Genomic DNA, 26,373 nt, shown 5'->3' on the forward strand with positions numbered 1-26,373 from the left:
GGCAGTAGGAACTTAAGTCAGATCGCTAACTACATTGACACACCCAAAGTATTCAGAAATCCATGAACTTAAAAGCATTAATGTGCAACCAGTAAGTGTCCAAAGGTCTCAAGTACATTAATTTTATGCTATTCACAAATTTTCAAAATTTCCCATTTTACTAGAGGCTCTGTCTCTATATAAATAGTATATAACCATATGAAAACATTTCTAGCTAGTATAGACCAACTTAAAGCTGAAAGGCAAATAGTAAAAGAGAACAGGTGCAAAATAAAATCCTGAACTAACATACATACAAAGACTGTAAAAAAAAAAAATCAATAAAACACAAAAACTTTTAAATAAAAAAAATAGCAAACAAATCAGAGTATGCATTCAGAGGATTGCATTTATGGGGGGGGGGGAGGTTAACAAAAACCAAACAAAAAACCAAAACAAACAAACAAACTTTACTAACAGGAAAAGAGAAATGACCAATATACAGACAATATGTTCATTCATTAGTGATACTATAAATGCAAATAAGATGTGATTTTTTTCATTAACGTGACTGCCAAAGATAAAAATTTTCCAGGGCTGGAAAGATAGCTCAATAGATAAGAGCATTGGATACTCTTCCAAAGGACCTGGGTTCAGTTCCTAACATCCACATGGCAGCTCAAAACTGTCTGTAACCCCAGATCCAGGGGTTCTGACACCCTCACACAGACATACATGCAGTCAGAACACCAATGCAAATAAAATAAAAATAAATCTTTAAAAATTTCCAATCTATGAACATTGACTGTCTTTCCATTTACTTATCTTCATTATCTTTTTTGTAGCAATGTTTTGTGATTTCCAGGCTATATTTTTTTTTATTCTCCTTGGTGAAACTTATTTATAAATACTGAAATCCTTTTATGGCATTATAAATGGGTTTTTTTCTTAATTTCCTTTTTAGTTTATTTACTGTTAGTGTATAAAAATGCTAGTATTCTATGTGTTGATTTTATGTTCTGCAACTTGACTGGATTCATTTACTAATTTTAATCTTTGATATGTGGTCACTAGAATTTTTCCATATACAAGGTCATGTTGTCAGTGTTCAGGAATCAGTTTCCCTTCCTTTCCACTCTGGGTGGCTATTCTTTCTCAAAGTGACTGGAACTCCATGTCAATGTTGAAAAGTAGTGAAATTTTTTAAAATAGTGTTCAGAATTCATGCCAGACAATATGAAAAAAAAAGAAATATTCCACAGGCTAGGGTACAGCTCACTGGTGTATGGTTACCCTGCAAGTATGAGAAAGCACTGGGTTCTATCCCCAGCAATGGAGGAGAGAAAGGGGTAGCGAAAGGGGAGAAAAGACAAGATTCTATTCTCATGATGGGCCTTTATTTCCTTCCACTTTACCACAAGTACTGCATGGTAAGAACACAGACACAAAGCTAAAAACCCTTTGGAAGAACAATTTTGAGCTGCCCCATGTGTTAGATATGTGTATTTCTTCTTCAAGCACTGAAGGACACTTCTACTTTTCAACGCCAGGCTCTCTCCATGACTTCTGCTATCACTGCTCTAGACTCATCATATTTGTTCATTAACAACTGCTGCCAACTATCCCAGGCTCAGTCTCTCAAATTACAGGCTACATATGCTGTCAATAAAAAGCAGCTAGGACTTAATTCTGTACATTGCCCAGTTTCCATTTCTGTCCAGACACTGTGTTAGTCATAACAAGTAGTAAGTTTTATTATAATAGAATTCTATGAAATGTCATGTTGAAATGAACTTCACACTCGGGAATGCTCACTAAGTAATGTCAGAGGTTGTGATTCCACCTCAACACCAGAAAGGCCTTCCTGCTATGTTCTTACAACTTGAAGAGATATGACCCAATGTATAAACAAACCTATACTTACCTCTAGGGAAAAACGCACATTAAAGCATGCCTTGATTTTACAATAGTAATCTGATGCCCTATTAAATTTTACCAGAATTCATCCTCCTGATTGGTTTTATACAGGCTTATACCTTAAGGATATTCTGCGCCTAGTGAACTGTCAAATGACGGAAATAAAATTATGAATTATGACATATGAGTTATCTTTTACTATCTATAATTGCTCTTTTTGGCAGGCTGATATGAGTGCCAATATACTTTGAAAGTTCAGAATATGCCATTATGGTCAAAAATTTTTCCTTATGAAAGTATTTTGAGTTGAAAGCTTTCAGTTTTTGGAAGTCTCTTATCTGCCTAGAAGCAGAGTTATCCCCTTTTCCCACCAAAATAACTCAATTACCAACAATCTCCTTACTGAAGCTGATTCTTACTACCAGAAGAGGTCTCCACACCACACAAAAGAGACACCATCACAAATCTATGACATTTTCCACATATTATACAAGCCCATTTATCATTCTACAAAATAAATGACTTTCTCCATTTACTCCTTTACCATTAAATTGATAAGTGAGCCTCAAATTCTATCTGAAACTTCATTCCACATAGTTCTGTGGCAATCTAGTTTGCAGTCCCTCAAGGCCTGAACCTAAGAAGGTAGGGGAAATATTATCCTTCCTAACAATTTCACCATGAACTATACTTTACTGAATGTATCTGAGAACAATGCTAAATTATCAAATGCAGTCTAAGCAATTATATAATTAACATTTCACACTTCCTCATTAAGTCTTCTTAAAGCTCCCTCTCAATATATTTTTCTTAGATTATTCTCAAGTCTTCTCTTCTTAAGTATAACCGTACAAATAATTTGCTTTCCTTACCACATCTGATATATTACAACATAATTTACAAGTGTTATAAACACTACCAGTTTAAAAAGTTCTCAAGCTAAAGCATAATAGAGATAAAACAAATTGCTATTCAACTAAACATTGAGAAATGAAAGCTTCTGAAATAAAGTTAAAATACACACACACACACACACACACACACGTACACGCACACACGCACGCACGCACGCACTCTTTATAAAATGGTAGCACTGCCTCTCACCAGAGTTTACTATTTTAGAGGTAATAAGAGGATAATAAAAATAAAATGACCACACGGAAGTTTAACCACCTTCGAGGAAGGTCAGAAAAACATATGCCTCTGGGTCCTAAGCTTCTGCCCTTGGCCTTTAATTCCAGCCTTAACCTCAACTAGCTAACCTTTCCTGGGTCAGAGAACACGGATGTCACATGTCTGCTGCCATTCTGGAAAATCACAAAGAGCCACGACAGATTTGACTTCCAAATCCCAACCTATTATATCCAATTATAAGCATCTTGTTAAAATACACAGTTACTTGACAAGCTTATTAATGACCTGTGGTAATATCCTTCTGCAGCTGTCCCTGACTAAAATCTTTGGTAGATGCTGGGTAGTTCACTAGCTACCAAATAGCCAAATTGACTATTCAGCCCCATCTATCACAGCCTTATCAAATGACAGCAAACAAAATTCAAGGGCTTTCTCACTTCCTCCTAGTTGGAACATCTTCAATAGTATGGTGATCCCAAGTATAATTCAACAGTATACTTCCAGTCTTAGAACACAGGGTCCAGTAGATGGGTGAATGAACAAAACAATGAACATGTTAATGGAATGAACTCTGGTTGTTGCCTAAATAGATCAGTATTCATCAACTTCACATGCTCCTTTCACCTCTCCATCTTCACCCCCAATCCCCATAGTTAAAGCAATACTACACTACACATGCTTCTGCTCTTCATTTCACAGCTGCTACTGTAGTAAAATGCATTTATTTTTGTGTAAGGAAGATATAACTGTTTCACATCTTGTTTTTTTTTTTTTTTTCCCCAAGTCATCTGATTTGTTTCCAGTTAAACTGGAGAGAAATGATGGCACAAGGAAAGATTATTTATAGTCAAAGCATTGCTTAAATAAAAATACATATAATGCCAAAGTCATCTTCAGCATTAACATTAGAATGGTGCAAGACATAATTTCAATGTCTGTCCTTGCATCTTCATTATCAACAGTTACTAATTCATTATCTGCCATTAGTACATAATTTGTTGAATCCCTATGAGCTACCGAATCCCCAACCTCTCCTAAGCAGGACAGCATCTGTTTTCAGCAACAAATCCATCCAGAACTCTCCTGTTGTTGAGACTTTCAGGTGTATGAGAAATTCTCCAGCATAGTTGTAAAACTAAGAATAAGGGAATAGAAAGACCATGAAGAAAAGGCATCGTGCAGAGCAATATCAAACTGACACAACTCTACTATGGTATAACCTGTGTATTAAAATTCATTTAAAAATAGGCTTACTTTGTTTTTAAAGGTCCTGTCTCACTTTATAGCCTAGGCAAGCCTTAAACCCACAGAGATCTGCCTGTCTATGCTCTCTGAGTGCTGGGATTAAAGGTGTGCACCAACATACCTGGAACGATTATCTTGTAACATAACAAGCCCACGGGTAAATCAGAGATGTAGTTTAATAACGTAGGTCTCCCCTAAAACTTTTTTGATGTTGTTGAAATTTAATTCCCAATGCACTAGCATTAAGAAGCCAGCTAGTTCTTAGGAGGTGACCAACCATATAGATGGGATTAATATCCTTAGAAAAATGACAGAGTAAGTGCACCCTTTCTATCTTTTCTGCCCTTTGAGGAGGCTTCGATTTAAAAAAAAAAAAAAAAAAAAAAAAAAAAGCAATCCATAGAGCAGACAGACTCTGACCAGCAATTGTCCCAAACATTACAAACTTGATTTTGCCATTTGTTGCTCGTGGAGGTGGAAGGTTAAGTTCCTATTCCTGAAGACAACATGCATTTCTGGCACAGGACTCAGAGGCTCCCAGGTTGGAACTGACCTGAGTGCTTCTTCCCTGAGGACTAGTACCAGAAGTCACCATAAAAGCTTCCAAAGGCACAAAGCAAACAACAGTTCTGCCCAGCTATGACATCTATGAATGACATCAACAACCAATATGGCACGATAACCTTAAGGAACAGTAGTGCCACTCCACTCATCCCTTGGCAGTAACCAACAGCTCTATAATTGGACTTAAGACTTGTTCAACAAGCATGACATCATGTCTGGTACTGGAAACCTAGCCAACGACTAGGGGCTAGTGAAGTCATGGATCTTGGAGAAGAACCTACAACCATCACTTTACTTAACCAGCATAATCTCTAACACATTCTAAATAGTTCTCCTTATACCCACTCTTAAGCATAATGCTTAACCTCATCAAGGAAAGTTCTCTTTGTAATAGATGAAGACAATTACTTAAGTCCACAACCAATCAAAATACAGTTGTAGAGCCCAGACCCAAAGGATAGATCAACAAAACAAGTCCCACATCTAAGGCTCAGGGACCCCTGCAGAAGGGGGGGGGCATAAAGATTGTAAGAGCCAGAGGATCAGAAAGTTTGCTCTGAGATTATGTTTCCTAGTAATGTCAGAAACTGCGCTCATCCAAAGGAGTAGACTCCAGGAAATAATCAATGTTTAGGGCGGAAATCAATAAAGTAGAAACTAAGAAACAACACAAAGAATCAATATAACAAAAAATTAATTTTTCAAGAAAAATCAACAAGCCAGACAAACCTTTATCTAAACTAACCAAAAAACAGAGAGAGAATATGCAAATCAACAAAATCAGAAATGAAAAAAGGGACATAACAATGGACATTGAGGAAATCCAGAGAATTCTAAGGTCATACTTTGAAATCCTGTACTCCTCAAAATTTGAAAATTCAAAGGAGATAGAGAAATTTCTAGATAGCTATCACTTTCCAAAATTAAATCAAGAACAGATAAACAATTTAAACAGATCTATAACCCCTAATGAATAGAAGCAGTCATCAGAAGCCTCCCAACCAAAAAAATGCCCAGGGCCAGATGCTTCAGTGCAGAATTCTACCAGAAATTCAAAGAAGAATGAATACCAATACTCCTCAAATTGTTCCACACAATAGAAGCAGAGGTTAATTTTACGAGGCTACAATTACCTTGGTACCCACGCCACACAAAGACATAAGTAAGAAAGAACTACAGACCAATAGCCCTTGTGAACATTGATGCAAAACTACTCAAAATATACTGGCAAATGGAATCCAAGAACACATCAGAGAAATCATCCATCATCACAAGTAGGCTTCATCCCAGGGATGCAGGGATGGTTTAACATACAAAAATCCATCAATGTAATTCACCACATAAACAAACTGAAAAAGAAAAATCATAAGACCACTAGATGCTGAAAAAGACTTTGACAAAGTCTAACACCCTTTCATGATAAAAAGTCTTGGAGACATAGGGATAACAGGAACATACCTAAACATATTAAAAGCAATATACAGCAAACCAACAGCCAACTGTTGGAGAGAAGCTTAAGGCAATTCCTCTAAAATCAGGAACAAAACAAGGTTGCCTACTCTCTTCATAGCTCTTCAATATTGTACCTGAACTTCTTTCTAGCTAGAGCAGTAAGACAACAAAAGGAGATCAAGGGGATACAAATTGGAAAGAAGTCAAACTTTCACTATTTGCAGATGATATAATAGTTTACATAAGTGACCCAAAAAACTCTACCAGGGAACTCCTACAGCTCATAAACACCTTCAGCTAATTAGCAGGATACAAGATTAACTCAAAAAAAAAAAAAAAAAAAAAAAAAACAGTAACCCTACTATATACAGATGATAAAGGGGCTGAGAAAAAAATCAGAAACATCACCCTTTACAATAGCCACAAACAACATAAAATATTTTGGTGTAACGCTTACCAAACAAGTGAAAGACCTATATAGCAAGAACTTTTGTGTCTTTAAAGAAAGAAATCAAAGAAGATACCAGAAAGTGGAAAGTAGGATAAACATAGTAAAAATGGCAATCTTGCCAAAAAGCAATCTACAGATTCAATGCAATGCCCATCAAAATCCCAGCACAATTCTTCACTGACATTGAAAGGATAATACTCAACTTTATATGGAGAAACAAAAGACCCAGGATATCCAAAACAACAAAAGGAATTTTTAGGGTTGGGGTTCAGGGTTCCAGTTCAGGTTAATGTTAGGGTAGGACTGCAATAGACCCATGTCTATCGCCATGCACAAAACTTAGGTCCAAATGGATCAAAGATCTCAACATAAATCTAGCCACACTTTCTTAGAAGAAAAAGTGGGAGGTAGCCTTGAACGAGCTGGTATAGGAGATGGCTTCCTGAACAAATAACAGTAGCACAGACACAGATGGACAATAAATGGGACCTCCTGAAACTAAGATGCTTCTGTAAGGCAAAGGACACAGCTGACCACAGACTGGGGAACGATCTTTACCAACCCCACAACTGACAGAGGACTAATCTCCAAAATATACAAAGAAATCAAGAAACTAGTCACCCAAACACCAAATAACCCTATCGAAAAGTGGGGTATAGAACTGAATAGAGAATTCTCAATATAGGAATCCCAAATGGCTGAAAGACACTTAAGAAAGTGCTCAACATCCTTAGCCATCAGAGAAAAGCAAATCAAAACAACTCTGAGATACCATCTTACTTCTGTCAGAATGGCTAAAATGAGAAACACTAATGACAGCTTATGCTGGAGAGCATGTGGAAAAGGGGGAACACTCCTCCATGGCTGGTGTGAGTACAAACTTGTACAGCCATTTTGGAGATCAGTATGGCTGTCCTCAGGAAAATAGGAATCAGTCTACCACAGGACCTGGCAATTCCACTCTTAGGCATATACCCAAATGATCCACATCCATGCAATAAAGACATCTGTTCAACTATGTCCAAAGCAGCATTATTTGTAAATGTAGCAAGAGCCTGGAAGCAACCTAGATGGTCTTTAACTGAAGAATGGATAAAGAAGATGTGGTACATTTACACAATGAAATACTACTTGGAAAGGGGGGGGGGAGAATGTAATCTTGAAATTTGCAGGCAAATTGATGGAACTTGAAGAAACCATCCTAAGTGAGGTAACCCAGTTACAAAAAGAGGACCATGGTATGTACTCATATATGGATTTTAGATAAAGAGCAAAGGATCACCAGCCTATAATTCACACCACCAGAGAACCTAGGATACAAGAAGGAACCCAAGATATTCACACATAGAACAGAAAAGGAACAAGAGGGGGAACTGGGATCAATTATGTAAAATAACGAAAAATAATACAAACATACATATACATACATACATACATACAATGGAACTGCACTCATGCATTGTCATCAACATAAGCTGAACAAGAACAACAAGAGATACACCAAAGTTCATAGAGGAAAGGTGAGGACTGATCATAAGAACCAAGGAATGCTGAAGTGGAAGAAATAGTCTTTCCCAGGGAAGACTACACTAACTGATTACCCAATTCCAAATGGCCAGTCCTAAAAACAAACATATGCCTAACATACTAAGAAGGTTGTATTTAAGAATATATATGTATGTACATATATACATGCAACTACAATTAGCAATGATTATATTTTTAGAACTTAGACATTACACATCGGCCAATATCATAAGATATATTTGTTAATAAATGGGCATTTTACTAAGCTCCAAGTGAATAGAACCTGATGGCTATACTACTACTTTGAAGAATAACACACAACTTTGCAACACAAAGTTATTTGGTAATTATACTATGGGTAAATTTGGCCTTCAGAATAAAATAAAGAACAGTAAAGAAACTATATACACAAAAGCTCTTGTTTTCCTTATAAGGGTTACTCTACTGAAGGTAAAACTTATTATTTTCCTTGGGAGAACTACAAAAGAAAACAGAATAGTAGCTGACCAATAGTGTTATAACTTAATGACCTTAATGAACTACTCTGTAATAGTTCTTAATCCTATAATAGATTTTCTTATGAATTAAGCATCTCATGCAATCACAAACATATTTTGCTTCACAAATAAATAAAACAAAAGAATTGTGGGGGCTGGAGAGATGGCTCCCAGATTTGATTTCTAGCACCCACATGGCATCTCACAACTGTCTGTTCCTAGGGTTTCAATGACTTCTTTTGCCTTCTGCAGGTACTAGGCATGCAAGTAGTACACAAACATACACATAAAGAAACACTCATGTATATAAAATAAAATTTAAATTAATAAAAGAACCACGATCAAATCTTGGGATGAGGATTACAGCTGAACACAGACTCATTTTTAAAATGAATTCATAAACCAGAGTCTTTTATTATTGTATTTTTTCTTTTTTGTGTATTTAATTTCTGCGTTAATCTTCTTAGTTCTTCTAATTCTACTATTATTTTTTATAACTCAGATATGGAATTAAAATGACTTTTGAAAAATCTTTAAGAGAAAACTTAAATAGTTCTTCCTAGGGAAAAAGCCTACATGAAAAAGAAAATTGTTTGAAAGGTATGTTAAAATACTAACATTTGTAATCTTTCAGTGGAGGGATTATATGTTTGACTGGAAATATGAAAAGAATTTGGAATATCACAACTTTTTTCTTTCTTAATATTTTTTAGATTTATGTATTTTTAATTTATGCATTGGATGTTTTTGCTGGTTTATATGTCATCTGTGTACCTCATGTATGCATGGGCCATAGAGACCAGAAGGGGGTGTCAGATCCGCCACAGACAGTGGCGGGCCCTATGTGGGTGCTGAGAATCAAAGACAGATCCTTTTCAAGAACAACTTAACCATTAAGCAATCTCTCCAGGCTCTCTTCTTTCTTTCTCCACTTGCCCTTCTGCAGCTACTCTATCACTGAGCTACATCTCCAAGCTAACACAATATTTTAAATCAGTTGTTTTCAACCTGTGGGTCTCAACCCCTTTGTGGGGACGGGGGATCAAATGACCCTTTCACAAGGGTCATGTATCAGATATTCTGTATGTAAGATATTTACATTATAATTCATAACAGTTATGACATAGCAATAAAAGTAATTTTATGGTTGCAGGTCACCACATAATAAACTGCATTAAAGGGTCACAGCATTAGGAAGGTTGAGAGTCACTATTTTAAATAAATCTCTTCAGAATGTATGGGAAATATTCACCATAATCCTCAGGACAGATTTTCTCCCTATCTTAACATATTCTTTGGGTTACCTTCATGTTCTTTAACCAAATTAATTAGCTGTGCACAACTAAAAGCTTGAAGTAAATTCATAAGACAACTAAGCTACAAGATAACTGCCACATTTCATCTCCTGGTTTTTGTTTTGGGTTATGGTTTTGAGGCAGATTCTTGCATAGCTCAAGCTGACTAGAATTCTCTACTCACCTTTGTGCTGGGATTAGTAGCATGCACATATCTATCTTCAGTTCTCTGAGGAATATTTTGTTATTAGCCTTATAGGAAATCTGACACTCAAAGTTTAATTTCTATAATTTAATCACCAGTCCTGTAACAAGAGACGAGCAATCTTTGATGTGTGAGGCAGTATTTCCATCAATCCTACTGCAAAGGTGAACTTCAAGACAATGTCCAGCCAGGTACTGTGATCATGCCTGTTATTCATGCCCGTTATTCATGCCCTTGGAAACTTAGCAGGCAGAAGCAAAGGAATCATAATTGATAAAAGCCTGGGCTACAAGTAAGACTGGCTTAAAAAAAAAAAAAGTGGTGTTGGGGGGGTTAAGAAAGAACAAAGAAAAAGAAGAAGAAAAACAGGCTTATTTAAGAAAAACTCCTTTATTTTCCTTCTGATTCATACAGGTAATTTGTAAATGTATCAATAAAATAAATGTCTAAAAGGGAAAACCCATCAGAAGTATACTACAGACTTGGCTATAAGGTATGTTTGTTTATTTATTTATTTACTGATCAAAAAATACAAATGACAAATCCTGTAAATAGAAAATTAGTAGTACTCAAAAAAAAAAAGTGTACTTGTAAACTGATACATGATTCCATCAAAATAATATACAGTGGTTATCCCTCAGTCTGACCCATGAAACCTATTTATCAGTTAGTGAGACATTTATTTATCCTACACTGCCCTTAGTGAACAGCACTGCTAGTCTAGAGGAAGAGCCTGGAAAACGACAAAAAAAAAAACCAAGTTCCTCTCCACATTAAGTTCTCCAGCAGAGAAGCAACCCCAAGGAAGCAACCTAAATCCAAATGACCAATAACAGATGAGAGAGAGAGAGTTTGTGTGACACAGACAGACAGACAGACAGACAGACAGACAGACAGACAGACAGACAGAAACAGACACAAGTCCCTGTCCTCACAGCTCAAGGTTTAAATACACTGAAAAGCCATCCTATCTCTGGTATGCCTACAACACAGGTCAACTTTCCCCTCTGCTCAATCCTCCTCCTTCCCTCTCCCACTAATGAAGAGCACTCCACAATAAACCTCCTGCCCATAAATCTCTTTCAAGAGACTGTTTTCCAAAATCTAAGACAAATAACTAATACTATACATTCCTTAGACTGTTCTAAAATACTCTCTTTAATAGATATAGATATAGATTTAATAGATAATAGATATCTTGCTTCATATTTATGGTGGGTTCTATAATCACATTTTTTACATACACAGAAACAAAGCTTAGAGAACTTAAATAACTTGCTCAAGGAAATCTGAGGAACTAAGTTAAAATGGGTGCTAAAATGCAAGGCAAACACTAATTACTTCTACACAGTGCTATCAAGTGACTTAAGGTACAGTTAGCTCAAGGTGGTGTTCAGAAGGAATTATATGGTGAACCTTTTCCAGTCATGAAACAGGAATTTATAAAATTTTGTACAATTCAGGCTCACTGAAAACTGAATATACCATGGTCAAGTTTTCAAACATTTTTAGAGCTGAAGAAAAACAGAAGAGGCCTAATAGAGGCAGAATTCCAGAATGAAATCACTTGTGATCTACTGCGTAATTACTAGATTCTAAAAATAATGAAGGATGAATCTTGTCCACCTACAATCATAATGTGCCCACAGATGTTTACTATGTAGGAAGACGATGCCACTTCCACACATTAGCCTGTTTCCTACAATCCTTGAAAAAGGCTTTATATTTAGTATCTAAAATGTAAGGTTACAATATCCTTTGCATTCTTGTTCAAATGTATAACAGCAACCAGTTCAATTGTGTAGTGAGATAGTCCTTCTGTGGCACTGACCACGCCCATTGGGGGGTTTTAGACAGGAACAGGGAATGGTTGGGAAAGGTATGGTTTAGATGAGATATAGGTAGATTAGCCTATTTTCTTGTGAATTCGAGTAAGAGTGAGATAGTATTTTACAGCTTACATTGTTATATATTCTTATATGTGGTAAGCTATGTAAAATTAAGTTTATATTTTGTTATACTGTGTAAAATCTTTCCACTTATGATGTTTTATGCACATTATTTTTACCATATTCTATGTATGTATACTTTTCTTGTATTCACGACATTTGTATATTGATACAATTTGGAATATTTATCATGCTGCCCTTTATAGTTCTATCTCTTGTCTTGACATTTCTACTCTACCTCTATTTTAGGGGTTTATATGTATGTATATGTATATAGTTATATTGTCTAAGTATTTGTTCCTACTTTACTCAGGGAAGTTTTAATCAGTTTTTTAGCTAACTTCCTGAGTATTACAGATTATCTTCACTCATGTTTCCTATACCTTTGAGATTAGTCACTTATAGATACTTAATCTTCAATCACTTCATAGACATACAAAACATGACATTTAAATGTTTTAATAGTAGTACTCCGTTAACATGAGACACTGTTGCTCCTGACAGCACCGTGCACTTTCCCAAAAATATGTAGGAAACTGTTGTTGCTCTTGCTGGAGTTCATTCTCGCCTCAACTAATGGCCTGTTGGGCAAAGAATTGCCCCCACCTTGACCACTGATTTGGACATACAGTCCTATGTGCTTACAGGAGACAAATATAGAAGACTGCAGGACCTTGCCAAGTCAGGGTAAGACAGCCATTCTACCTCCCTGCTGTTGTTGTGGTGGTCTGTCAAGTTCTCTTGGCCTTAGCCAAAACTGGGTGTACCAACATTACTGTAAAAACTAAGGTAACTGTCCAGGTAGCTTGCTGTTTCTGTCCTTGCTGCACCTTTTGGAAGTTGCCCATCCGCACTTCCTGTCTACCTTAGTATCATTATTTTCCTTCTCAGGTCTTAATGAGGTTGAAGATTAAACTATCACAACTATTATTCTCTCTTCCTAGTTGGATATATTAAGTACTAAACTTACGTTTTCCAACTTAGGACAACTCTATTGTAAATTCCATTATACCTTCACTCTAGGATAGATATGTAGGTCATTTTGTACTCGATTTTCCTTTTCTTAGAGCACACTTGTTATTCACTGTTTTGTATATAGTTTTGTATTAAGCCTAAATCTTTTCTTTAGACTAAAAGGGGAATTGTAGTGAGACAGTCCTTCTGTGGCACTGACCACGCCCGTTGGGGGGTGGAGCCATGGACGAAAGTGACCTGTGGAAGGAGGTCTGAAAAAGAGCTAGGAAAAGCTCTCTTGCTGGCGAGACTCGAACAGGAGAGCATCCGGTGGAACTTGATGGTGTTCATCTGTCTAGGTTTTAAGTTATTTCTCCCTAAATAAACATCTATTCGGCCTATTTGTTTATCCTGATCCTTATTTAACAGCAATACAATTGCCTCAACTCCAACCATACTATAGTTTCTCCCAAAGTTCCTCAGTCTAGCAATCTTCTCTATAGAGTGAGGAGCTATTTATACTTATAATGGACAATTAAGAGATAACATTACCCTGCTCTGGTAACTACAATGCCCTATACCTACAGGACATAAAACCACTCTATAAATTTTAAACAACTACTAGTTTTAACTGGTCATTAAGTTCACATGCAAATATAGATTAAAAACTGATTTAATTAGAACAAACCATGTAAAATTTTTAATAGATATGAAACATGTTCAAGGACAGTATGAGCTATATAGTTAAGATTTTGCCTCAACAGCAAAAAGAATGCAAGTATTTAGTAACTGCTTTGAAAATGTTATAATAATGAAATCTAGTATCACAAGTAAAAACTTGAAATATACTTAGAAAAACTAAAGTAGTCCAACTAATGTAATTTTAAAATTTAAAAATAATTAAGCCTTAGGGGAGGGAGGGTAAAAGGGAGAGAGGGTAAAAGGGAGGGAGGGAGGGAGAGAGGGAGGGAGGGAGAACTGGGATTGACATGTAAAATAAAAAAAAAAAAAACTAATAAAAAAATAATTGAGCCTTGGCGGGTCCACTCTGAATTCCTGCGGACAAGATCCTTGACCCCCAAATCCGGGCCTCTGCCAAAGAAAGAGGACTCAGCTGGAGAGTTCCAGTTTCCAGTGAGATCCCACTATCCTGCAAAACCTTCTCAAGTTCCAGCTCAGCCCTTGTCCTCTTCTGCCAGCTATTGGCCAGAGGTGAGTCTGGGCCCAATCTGGGCTGCCTGTACCCTACAACCTCTTTTTCCCCCTCCCCCACCCGAACTCTCTGGGTTGGCCCCTGATCCTGCTGCTCCTGTCTCTGGACCCCATCAAGAGCACCCTTGGAGCTCTGCTACACCCCCACCCATCCCCACCGCCAGCCTACCCCCCCACCCTACCCACGGTCCTGCCTCTCTGGTAGAGCACTGGGACAGAGGGTAGAGCCAACAGTCCACCCTACTTTGGAGACTTCTCAGAGCAACTCTGAACAAATGAGACCTGACTATCCACGCGGGACCACCCGTAATTTCCACCTGCTTGGTCTCTGACCCCACCTCCAGTCCTCTGCTGGAGTCCCAGGCCCCTCCCAGAGATCCTCCTATCTCTGCAAGACCACTGTGAGTACCTGCTGGCATCTTCTTCTGGATCCTCATCCTTGACCCCATCCCTGGATCCCTGTCTGAGGAGAAACCTCCTAGAGAGCTTGAACCACACAGAGCTACATATATTGACTCTCAGACTCACATAAGCACATTGGGGAAGTACCATAGAGAGAGGGGGGGAACCACCAACAACAACAAGAAGCAGGGGGGGGGAGGAGGCGAAAAAAGAGAACAAACAACAAAAAAAAGAAAAAAGCGGCCCCCCCCGAAGCAGGGGAGCCCACCCCAACCAAAAGGGAAGCAAAACAAAAAGGAGGGGAGGGGGAGGGGGGGGGGGTAAAAATTACCATCATAAAAATGATAGAGGCCCTCAAAGAAGATGTGAGAAAATCCCTTAAAGAAATGGAGGAAAAAACAAACAAAAAAGTGGAAGAAATGAACAAATTCCTTAAGGAAAGTACAGAAAGCCAAGAAAAAACAATTAAGCAGGTGAAGGAAACGGTTCAAGACTTGAAAACTGAAACTGAGAAAATAAAGGCAACACAAACTGAAGGAACGCTGGAAATAGAAAAGCTGGGCAAAAAAACAGCAACTACGGACACAAGCATAACCAACAGAATTCAAGAGATGGAAGAGAGAATCTCAGGCACAGAAGATAAACTAGAAGAAATAGATTCATTGACCAAAGAAAATCATAAATCCAACAAATCCTTAACACAAAACATCCAGGAAATGTGGGACACCAAGAAAAGGCCAAACCTAAGAATAATAGGCATAGAGGAAGGTGAGGAAGCCCAGCTCAAAGGTGCTGAAAACATATTCAACAAAATCATCGAGGAAAACTTTCCAAATCTGAAGAAGGACATGCCCATGAAAGTACAAGAAGCATACCGAACCCCAAATAGGCTGGACCAAAGAAAAAAGACCCCTCGACATATAATAATCAAAACATCTAGCATACAGAATAAAGAAAGAATATTAAGAGCAGTGAAGGAAAAAGGACAGATAACATATAAAGGCAGACCTATCAAAATTACACCTGACTTCTTCGTGGAAACCCTCAAGGACAGAAGGTCCTGGATAGATGTTCTAAAAGTATTAAGAGAACACGGATGCCAGCCCAGGCTACTATATCCAGCAAAACTCTCAATCACTACAGATGGAGAGAACAAGATATTTAATGACAAAACCAGATTTTCCCAATATGTATCTACAAATCCAGCCCTACAGAAAGTATTGGAAGGAAAACTCCAACCCAAAGAAGGTAACTACGCCCACAAAAATGTAGGCAACAGATAATTCAACTACACCAGAAACCAAGGGTGAAGCAGAACTAATATATTCACAATACCACTGCCAACAACAAACCTAAATCAAACAAGCATCAACAATCAATGGACCTTACTCACCCTCAACATTAATGGTCTTAACTCACCTATAAAAAGACACAGGCTAACAGAATGGATACAAAGACAGAATCCATCCTTCTGCTGCATACAAGAAACACATCTAAGCTTCAAAGATAGACATTACTTCAGGGTAAAGGGTTGGGAAAAGATTTTCCAATCAAATGGAAATAAGAAGCAAGCAGGCATAGTTATCCTAATATCTCACAAGTTAGACTTCAAACCAAAATTAGTCAAAAGAGATGAAGACGGTCATTTCATATTCATCGCAGGAGAAATCCATCAACACAAAGTCTCAGTTCTGAACATCTATGCCCCTAATACAAAGTCACCCACATTCGTAAAAGAAACACTTCTAAAATTCAAAGCTCATATAAAACCACACACACTTAATAGTGGGAGACTTCAATACACCACTCTCAACACTAGACAGGATCACAAATCAGAAACTCAACAAAGAAACAAAAGAATTAACAGAAGTTATGTCTCAACTGGGGTTAACAGACATTTATAGAACATTCCATCCAAAGACAAAAGAATATACCTTCTTCTCTGCTCCACATGGAACCTTCTCTAAAATCGACCACATACTAGGAGACATAACAAACCTCAACAGATACAAGAGAATAGGAATAGTCCCCTGTATCTTATCGGACCACCATGCTTTAAAATTGGAATTCAACAACAACACAAATAGCAGAAAACCTGCAAACTCATGGTAACTGAACAATGTGCAATTGCACCACACCTAGGTCAAAGAAGAAATAAAGAAAGAAATTAAGGACTTTCTAATATTCAACGAGAATGAGGACACAACCTACCCAAACTTATGCGACACCGTGAAAGCAGTGCTACGAGAGAAGTTCATTGCACTAAGTGCCCATATGAAGAAAACAGAGGATAGTCACATAAGAGAATTAACAGCACAACTGAAAGCCTTTGAACAGAGAGAAGCGAATTCACCCCTACCCCTTGGAGTAGATGCCAGGAAATAATCAACTTGAGGGCTGAAATCAACAAAACAGAAACCAGGAAAACAATAGAAAGAATCAATGCAATGAAGAGTTGGTTTTTTTGAGAAAAATCAACAAGATAGACAAACCTTTATCCAAATTTATGAAAAAGCAGAGACAGAACATGCAAATTAATAAAATCAGAAACGAAAAGGGGAATATAACAACGGGCACAGAGGAAATCCAGACAATTTTCAGGTCATACTTTGAAAATCTGTATTCCACAAAAATTGAAAATTCAAAGGAAATGGACAAGTTTCTGGATAACTGTCACTTACCAAAATTAAATCAAGAACAGACAAACAACTTAAATAGAACTATAACCCGCAATGAAATAGAAGCAGTCACCAAAAGCCTTCCAACCAAAAAAAGTCCAGGGCCAGATGGATTGAGCGCAGAATTCTACCAGACATTCAAGGAAGAACTAATACCACTACTCCTCAAACTGTTCCACAAGATAGAAACAGAAGATTCATTGCCAAACTCTTTTTATGAGACCACAATAACCTTGACCCAAACCTCACAAAGACACAACTAAGAAAGAAAACTACAGACCAATATCCCTGATGAACATCGATGCAAAAATACTCAATAAAATACTGGCAAACCGAATTCAAGAATACATCAGAGAAATCATCCACCATGACCAAGTAGGCTTCATACCTGGAATGCAGGGATGGTTTAACATAGGAAAATCTATCAACGTGATCCACCATATAAACAAACAGAAAAAGAAAAACCATATGATTATGTCCCTAGATGCTGAAAAAGCCTTCGACAAAATTCAACACCCTTTCATGATAAAGGTCTTGGAGAAGTCAGGGATAACAGGAACATACCTAAACCTAGTAAGAGCAATATATAGCAAACCAACTGCCAACATCAAACTGAATGGAGAGAAACTTAAGCCAATTCCTCTAAAATCAGGAACAAGACAAGGCTGCTCTCTCTCTCCATATCTCGTCAATATCGTACTAGAAGTTCTAGTTAAAGCTACAAGACAACAAAAGGAGATCAAGGGCATCCAAATTGGAAAGGAAGAAGTCAAACTGTCAAACTGTCTCTATTTGCAGATGATATGATAGTTTACATAAGAGACCCAATAAACTCTACCAGAGAAATCCTACAGTTGATTAACGCCTTCAGCAAACTAGCGGGATACAAGATAAACTCAAAAAAATAAGCACCCTACTTTTTTCAGACGACAAAGAGACAGAGAAAGAAATTAGAGAAACATCACCCTTTACAATAGCCACAAGCAACATAAAGTATCTTGGTGTAATACTTACCAAACAAGTAAAAGACCTATATAATAAGAACTTTGTGACTCTAAAGAAAGAAATTAAAGAAGATACCAGAAAATGGGAACGATCTCCCATGCTCTTGGATAGGTAGGATAACCATAGTAAAAATGGCAATCTTGCCAAAAGCAATCTAAAGATTCAATGCAATCCCCATTAAAATCCCACCACAATTCTTCACCGACCTTGAAAGGATAATAATCAACTTTATATGGAAAAACAAAAGACCCAGGATAGCCAAAACAACCCTATACAATAAAAGAACTTCAGGAGGCATCACCATTCCTGACTGTAAGCTCTACTACAGAGCTATAGTTCTGAAAACAGCCTGGTATTGGCATAAAAATAGACAGGTAGACCAATGGAATCGAATTGAAAATCCTGATATTAATCCACGCACCTATGAACACCTGATTTTCGACAAAACAGCTAAAATTATACAAATGGGGCGAGGACAGCATCTTCAACAAATGGCGCTGGCACAAATGGATGAGGGTGTGAAGAAGACTGCAGATAGACCCATGTCTGTCGCCATGCACAAAACTCAAGTCCAAATGGATCAAAGACCTCAACATCAATCCAGCCACATTGAACCTCTTAGAAGAGAAAGTAGGAGGTACCCTTGAACAAATTGGTATAGGAGACCGCTTCCTGAACATAACTCCAGGGGCACAGACACTGAGAGCAACAATTAATAAATGGGACCTCTTTAAACTTAGAAGCTTCTGTAAGGCAAAGGACACAATGGACAAGACAAATGGCAGCCCACAGACTGGGAAAAGATTTTCACCAATCCTATATCCAACAAAGGGCTGATCTCCAAAATATACAAAGAACTCAAGAAACTAGTCAACAAAATACCAAATAACCCTATTAAAAAATGGTGTACAGAACTGAAGAAAGAATTCTCAATAGAGGAAATCAAAAAGGCAGAAAGACACTTAAGAAAATGCTCCACATCCTTAGCTATCAGGGAAATGCAAATCAAAACAACTTTGAGATACCATCTTACCCCTGCCAGAATGGCTAAAATTAGAAACACCAGTGATGACTTATGTTGGAGAGGATGTGGAGAAAGGGGAACACTCCTCCACTGCTGGTGGGAGTGCAAACTCATACAGCCATTCTGGAGATCAGTATGGCGGTTACTCAGGAAAATGGAAATTAGTTTACCACAGGACCTGGCAATCCCCATCTAAGGCATATATACCCAAAGGATTCACATCCATGCAACAAAGACATCTGTTTAACTATGTTCATAGCAGCATTATTTGTAATAGCAAAAACCTGGAAGCAACCTAGATGCCCCTCAATTGAAGAATGGTTAATGAAAATGTGGCACATCTACACAATGGAATACTACTCTGCAAAAAAAAATAATGGTATCTTGAAATTCACAGGCAAGTGGATGGCACTTGAAGAAACCATCCTGAGTGAGGTAACCTAGTCACAAAAAGAGGAACACAGTATGTACTCACTCATATATGGATTTTAGACCTAGAACAAATGATCACCAGCCTATAATTCACACCACCAGAGGAACTAGGATACAAGGTGTATTCTAAGAGATTCATATAAAGTCCCTCACAGAAGTGGGAAGGGACAAGTCCCCCAGTGTTCAGGGGAAGTGGGGGGGGAGACAGCGAATGGAGAGAGAAGTAGAAGAAAACAAGGGGGAGGGAGGGGAAACATGCGGCCCGGGGAGGAGGAGCTGGCTGGGAATAGAAGAGAAGAAAGGAAAGGGGGGAAAGAAAAAAAAAGAAAGGGAGAAAAAAAAGGGGGGAAAAAATATTGTTTGAAAAAAAAAAAGAAAAAAAAAAAAGAGAGGAAAACAAAAAACCCCCCCCCCATCAAAATTTGGACCCCCTGGTAAAGGACCAAAAAAACCCCCCCCCCCAGAGAGGGAAAACAAATAAAAACCTCAATAGGGCCCCCAACAAAAAAATAAGGGAAGAAGAAGAAAAAACCAAAAAAAAAAAAAAAGAGAGACGAAGAAGAGGAGAGAAAGGGGAGGACAAGACCAGGCGGTAGAAACACATAGAGACAGCTTACCTGAACAAGGAGGAGCTAATGGGCCACCAGACTGATAGCTGGGAAGCCAGCATCGGACTGACTCAGGCCCCCTGAATATGGGTCTCAGCCAGAAGGTCTGAGCAGTCTAAGGGACCTCAGACAGTGGAGCCAGGATGTATCCCTGGTGCACAAAAGGACTTTGCGACCATATCCCCCATGGAGGGATAACTGCCTTAATCTAGAGACAGGAGAGAGGCCCTAATCCCTACAATAATAAAAAGTAATTAAGCCTTGAGCCAGTAAGATGGTTCATCAGGTAAGAGCATACCACTAAGCCTTACAACCTGAGTTCAACACTCCAAATCCACATGGTAGAAGGAAATAATCAACTCCAGAAAATTGTTTTCTAACCTGGACAGGTATGCTATTTGAACACACACAAAAGTTAAAAAAAAAAAAAAAAAAAAAGTGAACCTTTGCTGATTCTTAATAGTTCATACATGTCTATTGCCCCTTCCTATAAAAATTCACCAGTATCACCAGTGTGTGTGTGTGTTAAAGTTTTAAAAGCATCTGCAATTTCCTTATTTATTTTTGTGCATGCCTCAGAATCTCCATTAACACTCTCTTCAGGAGCATGGAGATGGTTCTTCCAGTTAAGGTGAGCTATTCACCAAGGCATCACCCATCCCAGAACCAACAATGTGTGCCATAAAACTCAGCTTAATGCTCTTCAATCTGCAACTTCTGAGGTTCTGATTATCCAATGTGGAGGCCCATTTCATTTTTCCATCTAATAAAATAAAGTCCTAATCAGAAATACATAGTTTTACACAGGTATACACAGTATTGCTAAATCTACCACTTTATTACTTCAAAAGAGTAACAGGGGCATCATAACTGTCCTAATGTTTTCAAGCCAGGAGGCACCACCTGCCAAAGAAAAACTTCTACAACCACTTTAAAACACACAAATCTTTCAGTGTGGTAAACCAGTACAGGAACAAAGGCTTCGTGAGAACTAAGCATCTCCTAACTTGTAACAACCCGCATAGTTGTAACACTACAAATGATTAATAGTTCTAAATGAATAACTAATGACTATTATTCATCAATCATCTATTATTTGCAACGAGCTTTACTGATCTTTACATAATAAGCCTTTAAAATAACAGGGACAGGGAACTTGATAGTAAAGGGCCACTCTAAGGTTCCCTCACAATAACCCTCTAAGTTTAGCGCTCCCCCACTCTCATCAAGTTTGTTCATGAAGAAACTGAGGTTCAGAAAACTGACCATTCTCCGGCTGTCAAAGCTCTAAATGGTTAAGGCAGAATCGATAGTATTCAGAGCCTAAATACCTTCCTCTCTGCCACATCGATATCAAAAGGTCAGAGCTAGGAAAGCCAGGACGTGCACAGGCTAGCCAAGCCTATTATTATCAAACATTCACAAATATGGAAGTTTGAACCTGGTAATAAATAAATAAAACTTCCTATTTCAAAACTCCAGCGGCACAGCAAGTGGGGCTCCATTCCAACAGCCTGTAGTCTCCTATGGAAGCACTGTGGAGTTCTAAGCGCTATACCCTGTTCAACAGGAGACCATCAGCAACTGAAAATTGCGTTAAAGAACAGATGTCACTATTACAACTATTCTCAGTTAAAATATGCATTCTCTTCCCTGGAGTTCTGCCTGACAAGGAAAAGTTTAAAAGCTGTCCAAATAAAAGTCAAGAACTTGGTCACGAAAATCCTGTCACATCTTAGCTATTACCTACATGCCCCCCCCCCAAGACCATTCGGGTGCTCATAAGACTATCAGGCTTCTTTCGAAAAACAAATGTGAAACAATTATACAGGGGATTTTTTTTTTTTTAACTTCAGTCTGGGAACGGAAGTCAAGTTCAGATTCTCTTCCTTCCTCAAGCGAGTCAGAGAATTAAAAGAACACTCCCCATGACACACACACACACACACACACACACACACACACACACAGAGAGAGAGAGAGAGAGAGAGAGAGACAGAGACAGAGACAGAGAGCGTGACACACTTCTTGCAGTCAAGATCCCTGACCTCTCCCCATGTGGCAATCCAGAAAGCAGGCCTAGATCTGTTGGGAATTATGGCTTTTCCTTATTGGGGGCAAAGGCGGGTGGGTCCGGGGTGAGCAGGAAGTTTTCAATCCGGCCGCTCTAACTTGGACACCGTTCCTGGCTTGTTGGCACTAGCCCGGGACCCTCCGGGACTCAGCCTGCGCAGACAGCACAGCGCGGGCGGCAATCACTAACCGCAGCTCGGCCGCAGAACCCCGGGCGCCCCTCCTAAGCCCGAGCCCGGCCCACGCCGCTCCGCGTGGGGACCGCGAAGGGACAGCCACGGCGGGGCGGAGGGGCGGGGCGAGCACTTCCTGACTCGCTTTGTCCACGCGCCGCCCGCGCCGCCCGGGGCCCCGCCACCGCGCCCGCCCGTCGGGGAGGAAGTTGGCGCTCGCCCCGCCGCCGTCGTCTTACCGTTCTTGGCGTCTCCCGCGGCTGCAGCCCCCGCAGCGACGCCGGCGTTGGCGGCGCCCGTGGCCGCACCTCCCGCGCCCGCCGCGCCGCCGGTGCCCACCGCGCCCGCTGACACCGCCCCGCAGCCCGCCGCCGCCGCCAGGGCCCCTCCGGCCGCCGCGCCTGTCGCACCCGCCGCCGCCAAGGCCCCGGCTCCATTTTCCTGCTCGTCCCCGCTGCTGTTGGCGCGCTTGTTTTTGCGGCCGCCTTTGCTGTTCTTGGGGTTGGGCATCTCCCCGGCCCCCTCAAAGGTGTCCCGGTGCCCGGCGCCCACGGACGCTGCTCCCCGCGGCGCCTGGGGCGGCTGCGGAGAGCGCGGGCCGGCCGCTCTGCTCAGGCGCCCGCCCCGCCGTGCGGCCCGCGCCGCGCCATCCCGGCCGCCGCGCCCTCCCCGGCTTCCTGGAGCCGGCGCGGCCACGCGCGGCCACCCGAGGCTCGCAGCCGCGCGGGCGCAACGGGCCCGCGAGCGGAGCGACACGCTCGGGGAGCCTGAGCGAAAAGGCGGGTCTCGGGCTTGTTTTGATTCGGCTGCGCTGACACGCTCGAGGCCCGCCCCTGCCCGTGACGACACTGGGGCTTGAGCCTGGCCCCGCCCACCGGCTGACCTCACCGCGGGGCCGTCCGCCCCGTGACGTCACGCCCCGCGCAGGGCCCGCCGCCCGGTGACGTCATCCAGGCGTCTTTGGGCGGGGGCGTGGAGGGGAAGCTCCAGGGCTTCCGGTGTGCTCTGAGGGCCCTGTCTGAGACTTGCCAGGTAAAGTGTTGGTGAAGTTGTCAGCTGACCTGCCTGGAACTCAGGGTTACAACACGGGAAAGATAAACAGGTGACTAAACAGGAAAGGAAAACACATTTCGGATTAATGATTTGTCCAATGGCTCTGCGGTTCAGTAATGATGCAGATGCAGGGAGTTCCTGGACAGTGCAGGAACTCCGGCTGGGGATTCCTCCTGCTTGTGGTGGTAAGCTCATTTCATGCAGACCTACCAACCAGAGACCTTCTGTCAGAAGCAGAGCCAGCCTGGAGGAGTTGTCTTGAGAGAGTGGCCCCATTTTGAGGAAGACATTAGGAGAAGTTGTGAGGACAAGGCCAACAGTAGATGGCCCACACAAAAAGAACCCAGTGGACTCTTTGGAGATTCTTTGTCTCATAATTTTTTTGTCGGGGTTTTTCTTTTCTTTTTTTCACCTTACAGGTCCTTTGTATATATATATATATATATTATAGCTTTCGGTTTTCTGTTTTTATAAGATTCTTGACTATATGAAAGTGTGTGTGTGTGTGTGCGCGCGCGCGCGCGCACTAGCGTCTGTATGTGTCATGCTTTTTTCTTTTTTACTTTTTTCTTCTGTTTGTTTTGTCCTGTTGGTTTGTCTTCATTTTATCTTACCTTTTTTATTGTTTACATGCAGGCTTGTTTTCTGACAAGAGACAGAAAGGGTGTGGACTCAGCTGGAGAAGTAGTGAGGGTCTTGGAGGACTTGGAGGAGAAGCCATATTAGACTATATTATAGTACACAACATCCATTTCAGTAGAAGAAAAATAGAAAAAGGTGTGAGGGCACAGGGCTCCGGGGAAGTGTTTGGTGTGGCCTCCTTTTCTACAGGTCTGTTCTGCTCACTTCCATCCTTCAGTTCACAGCCCAAATGCCCCTCTCCCTTCAGCATGATATCATGGAATTACCATCTCGGAAATGCTTTCAAAACATTGCAGTTGATTTTCCTTGTCGACATCTGATTATGATGGTAATGTGTATGCTTATTTCTTGTCTTCCTTCCTCATGTGAAACTGCTGTATATAGGAATTTGTCTTGGGTGCCATAAGAAACAACTGCCATAACTTGTTGAATGTATAAATAGGGTTCTTTAGCCATGACTACAGAGGGAAGACTATTAACTTACAGTGTCCTCCTCTGATAGTGTGATCGGTAATTAACTCTGTTATTGAGTCAAGGCATTGTGGTTGTATTGAGTAGTGTAGAGCACTTTGGGCATGGAACAAGTCTTTGACAGGGATTGCCTAAGACCATCGGAAAACACATATATTTGCATTACAGTTCATAACAGTAGAAAAGTTACAGTTATGAAGTAGCGATGAAAATAATTTCATGGTTAGGGGCTCCAGAGTATTAGGACCTGTATTACAGGTCCCAGCATTAGGAAGATTGAGAGCCACTGGTCTAGAGAGACAGCCAGTACTGAGAGCAAGTACTGAGAGGAGGGCCATCTGTATGGCTTCCTAGCCAGGACTCTGGAAGGCAGAGCCTGCAGCAACAAGGACAGCAGTGTATACTTCAGAGCAATTAATAATTGGGCTTTTTGTTTGGCTTGGCTTTTCAAGATAAGATTTCTCTGCATAGCACTGGCTGTCTTGGAACTCTGTAGACCAGGCTGGCCTTGAACTTGGAGATCAACCTACCTCTGTCTCCTCTAAGTCCTGGGATCAAAGGCATCACCCCAACCCCTGTAACTAGTTGGACTTTTTAAGTGGGAAAATTATGAACAATTTAGTCCTTAATACACTATATGTTAAATGAAAGTAATCCTTTAGAAGGCCCAAATGATAGCTAAGATAGATGATAGGTGGGTAGGTAGGTAGATGATAGATGGATGGATGGATGGATGGATGGATGGATGGATGATAGTTGTATGTGCCAGAGATTGGCATCAGGTGTCCTCTTTTATTCTTCACAAGCTTAGTTTTTGAGGTAGGGTCTCTTATTGGACCTGGAGCTCAGTGACAGATTGACTGGCTAGCTAGTGAGTGCCAGGATTCCACCTGTTTCTGCCTATTCAGATCTGGGACTATAGATATGTGTCTCTGTGCCCAGTTTTTACATGGGTGCTGGAGATCCAATCCAGGTTCTCATGCTGGTACAACAAGCACTTTACCAATCCAGGTATCTCCCCAGCTAGAGAGTAGATATTTTGTGCTTATATTTTTATTCAAACATTCATAATCTCACACACAAATATATACTGTAAGTACCAGTAGAGAAGGGTAGAGTGTCTCTCTAACTCTACAGTCTAATATAAAGCCTTCTTCATAGTTGTGTTGGGTAAAAAAAAAAATACTGTGTGGAATACAAATTTAAAAATTGTATGAAATAAGGAACTCTTCTTCATGTGTTTTTCTGAACCTTAATATGTCCACTCAGCTATTAATAACTACTAAGTCTTCTGTAGTAGCCCAAATTAGACTTGTCTCCATTGACTCCCTATTCCTTCTTCACAAGAATGGCTTACACATTTAGTATGAAATTGTTTATTCCCTTGCCTCTTGTCTGAAGCTCACTATAATGGCAATAATTCTGTCTGTC

General features: G+C 40.0%; 1 protein-coding gene across 1 annotated transcript in view; it reads right to left on the reverse strand.

Moving 5' to 3' along the window:
• Heca (hdc homolog, cell cycle regulator) overlaps positions 1-23,356 on the reverse strand; it is a 59,669-nt gene extending 36,313 nt beyond the window's left edge. The window contains exon 1 of the mRNA XM_051175327.1: positions 23,016-23,356. Within this exon, the coding sequence (XP_051031284.1) occupies positions 23,016-23,286 (271 nt within the window). The 5' untranslated portion in view covers positions 23,287-23,356. The remainder of the gene's footprint in view (positions 1-23,015) is intronic.
• Between the last annotated feature and the right edge of the window lie 3,017 nt (positions 23,357-26,373).

This window comes from Phodopus roborovskii, unplaced genomic scaffold, assembly GCF_943737965.1.
Source record: "Phodopus roborovskii unplaced genomic scaffold, PHOROB, whole genome shotgun sequence".
In the NCBI taxonomy this organism is placed as follows: Eukaryota; Metazoa; Chordata; class Mammalia; order Rodentia; family Cricetidae; genus Phodopus; species Phodopus roborovskii.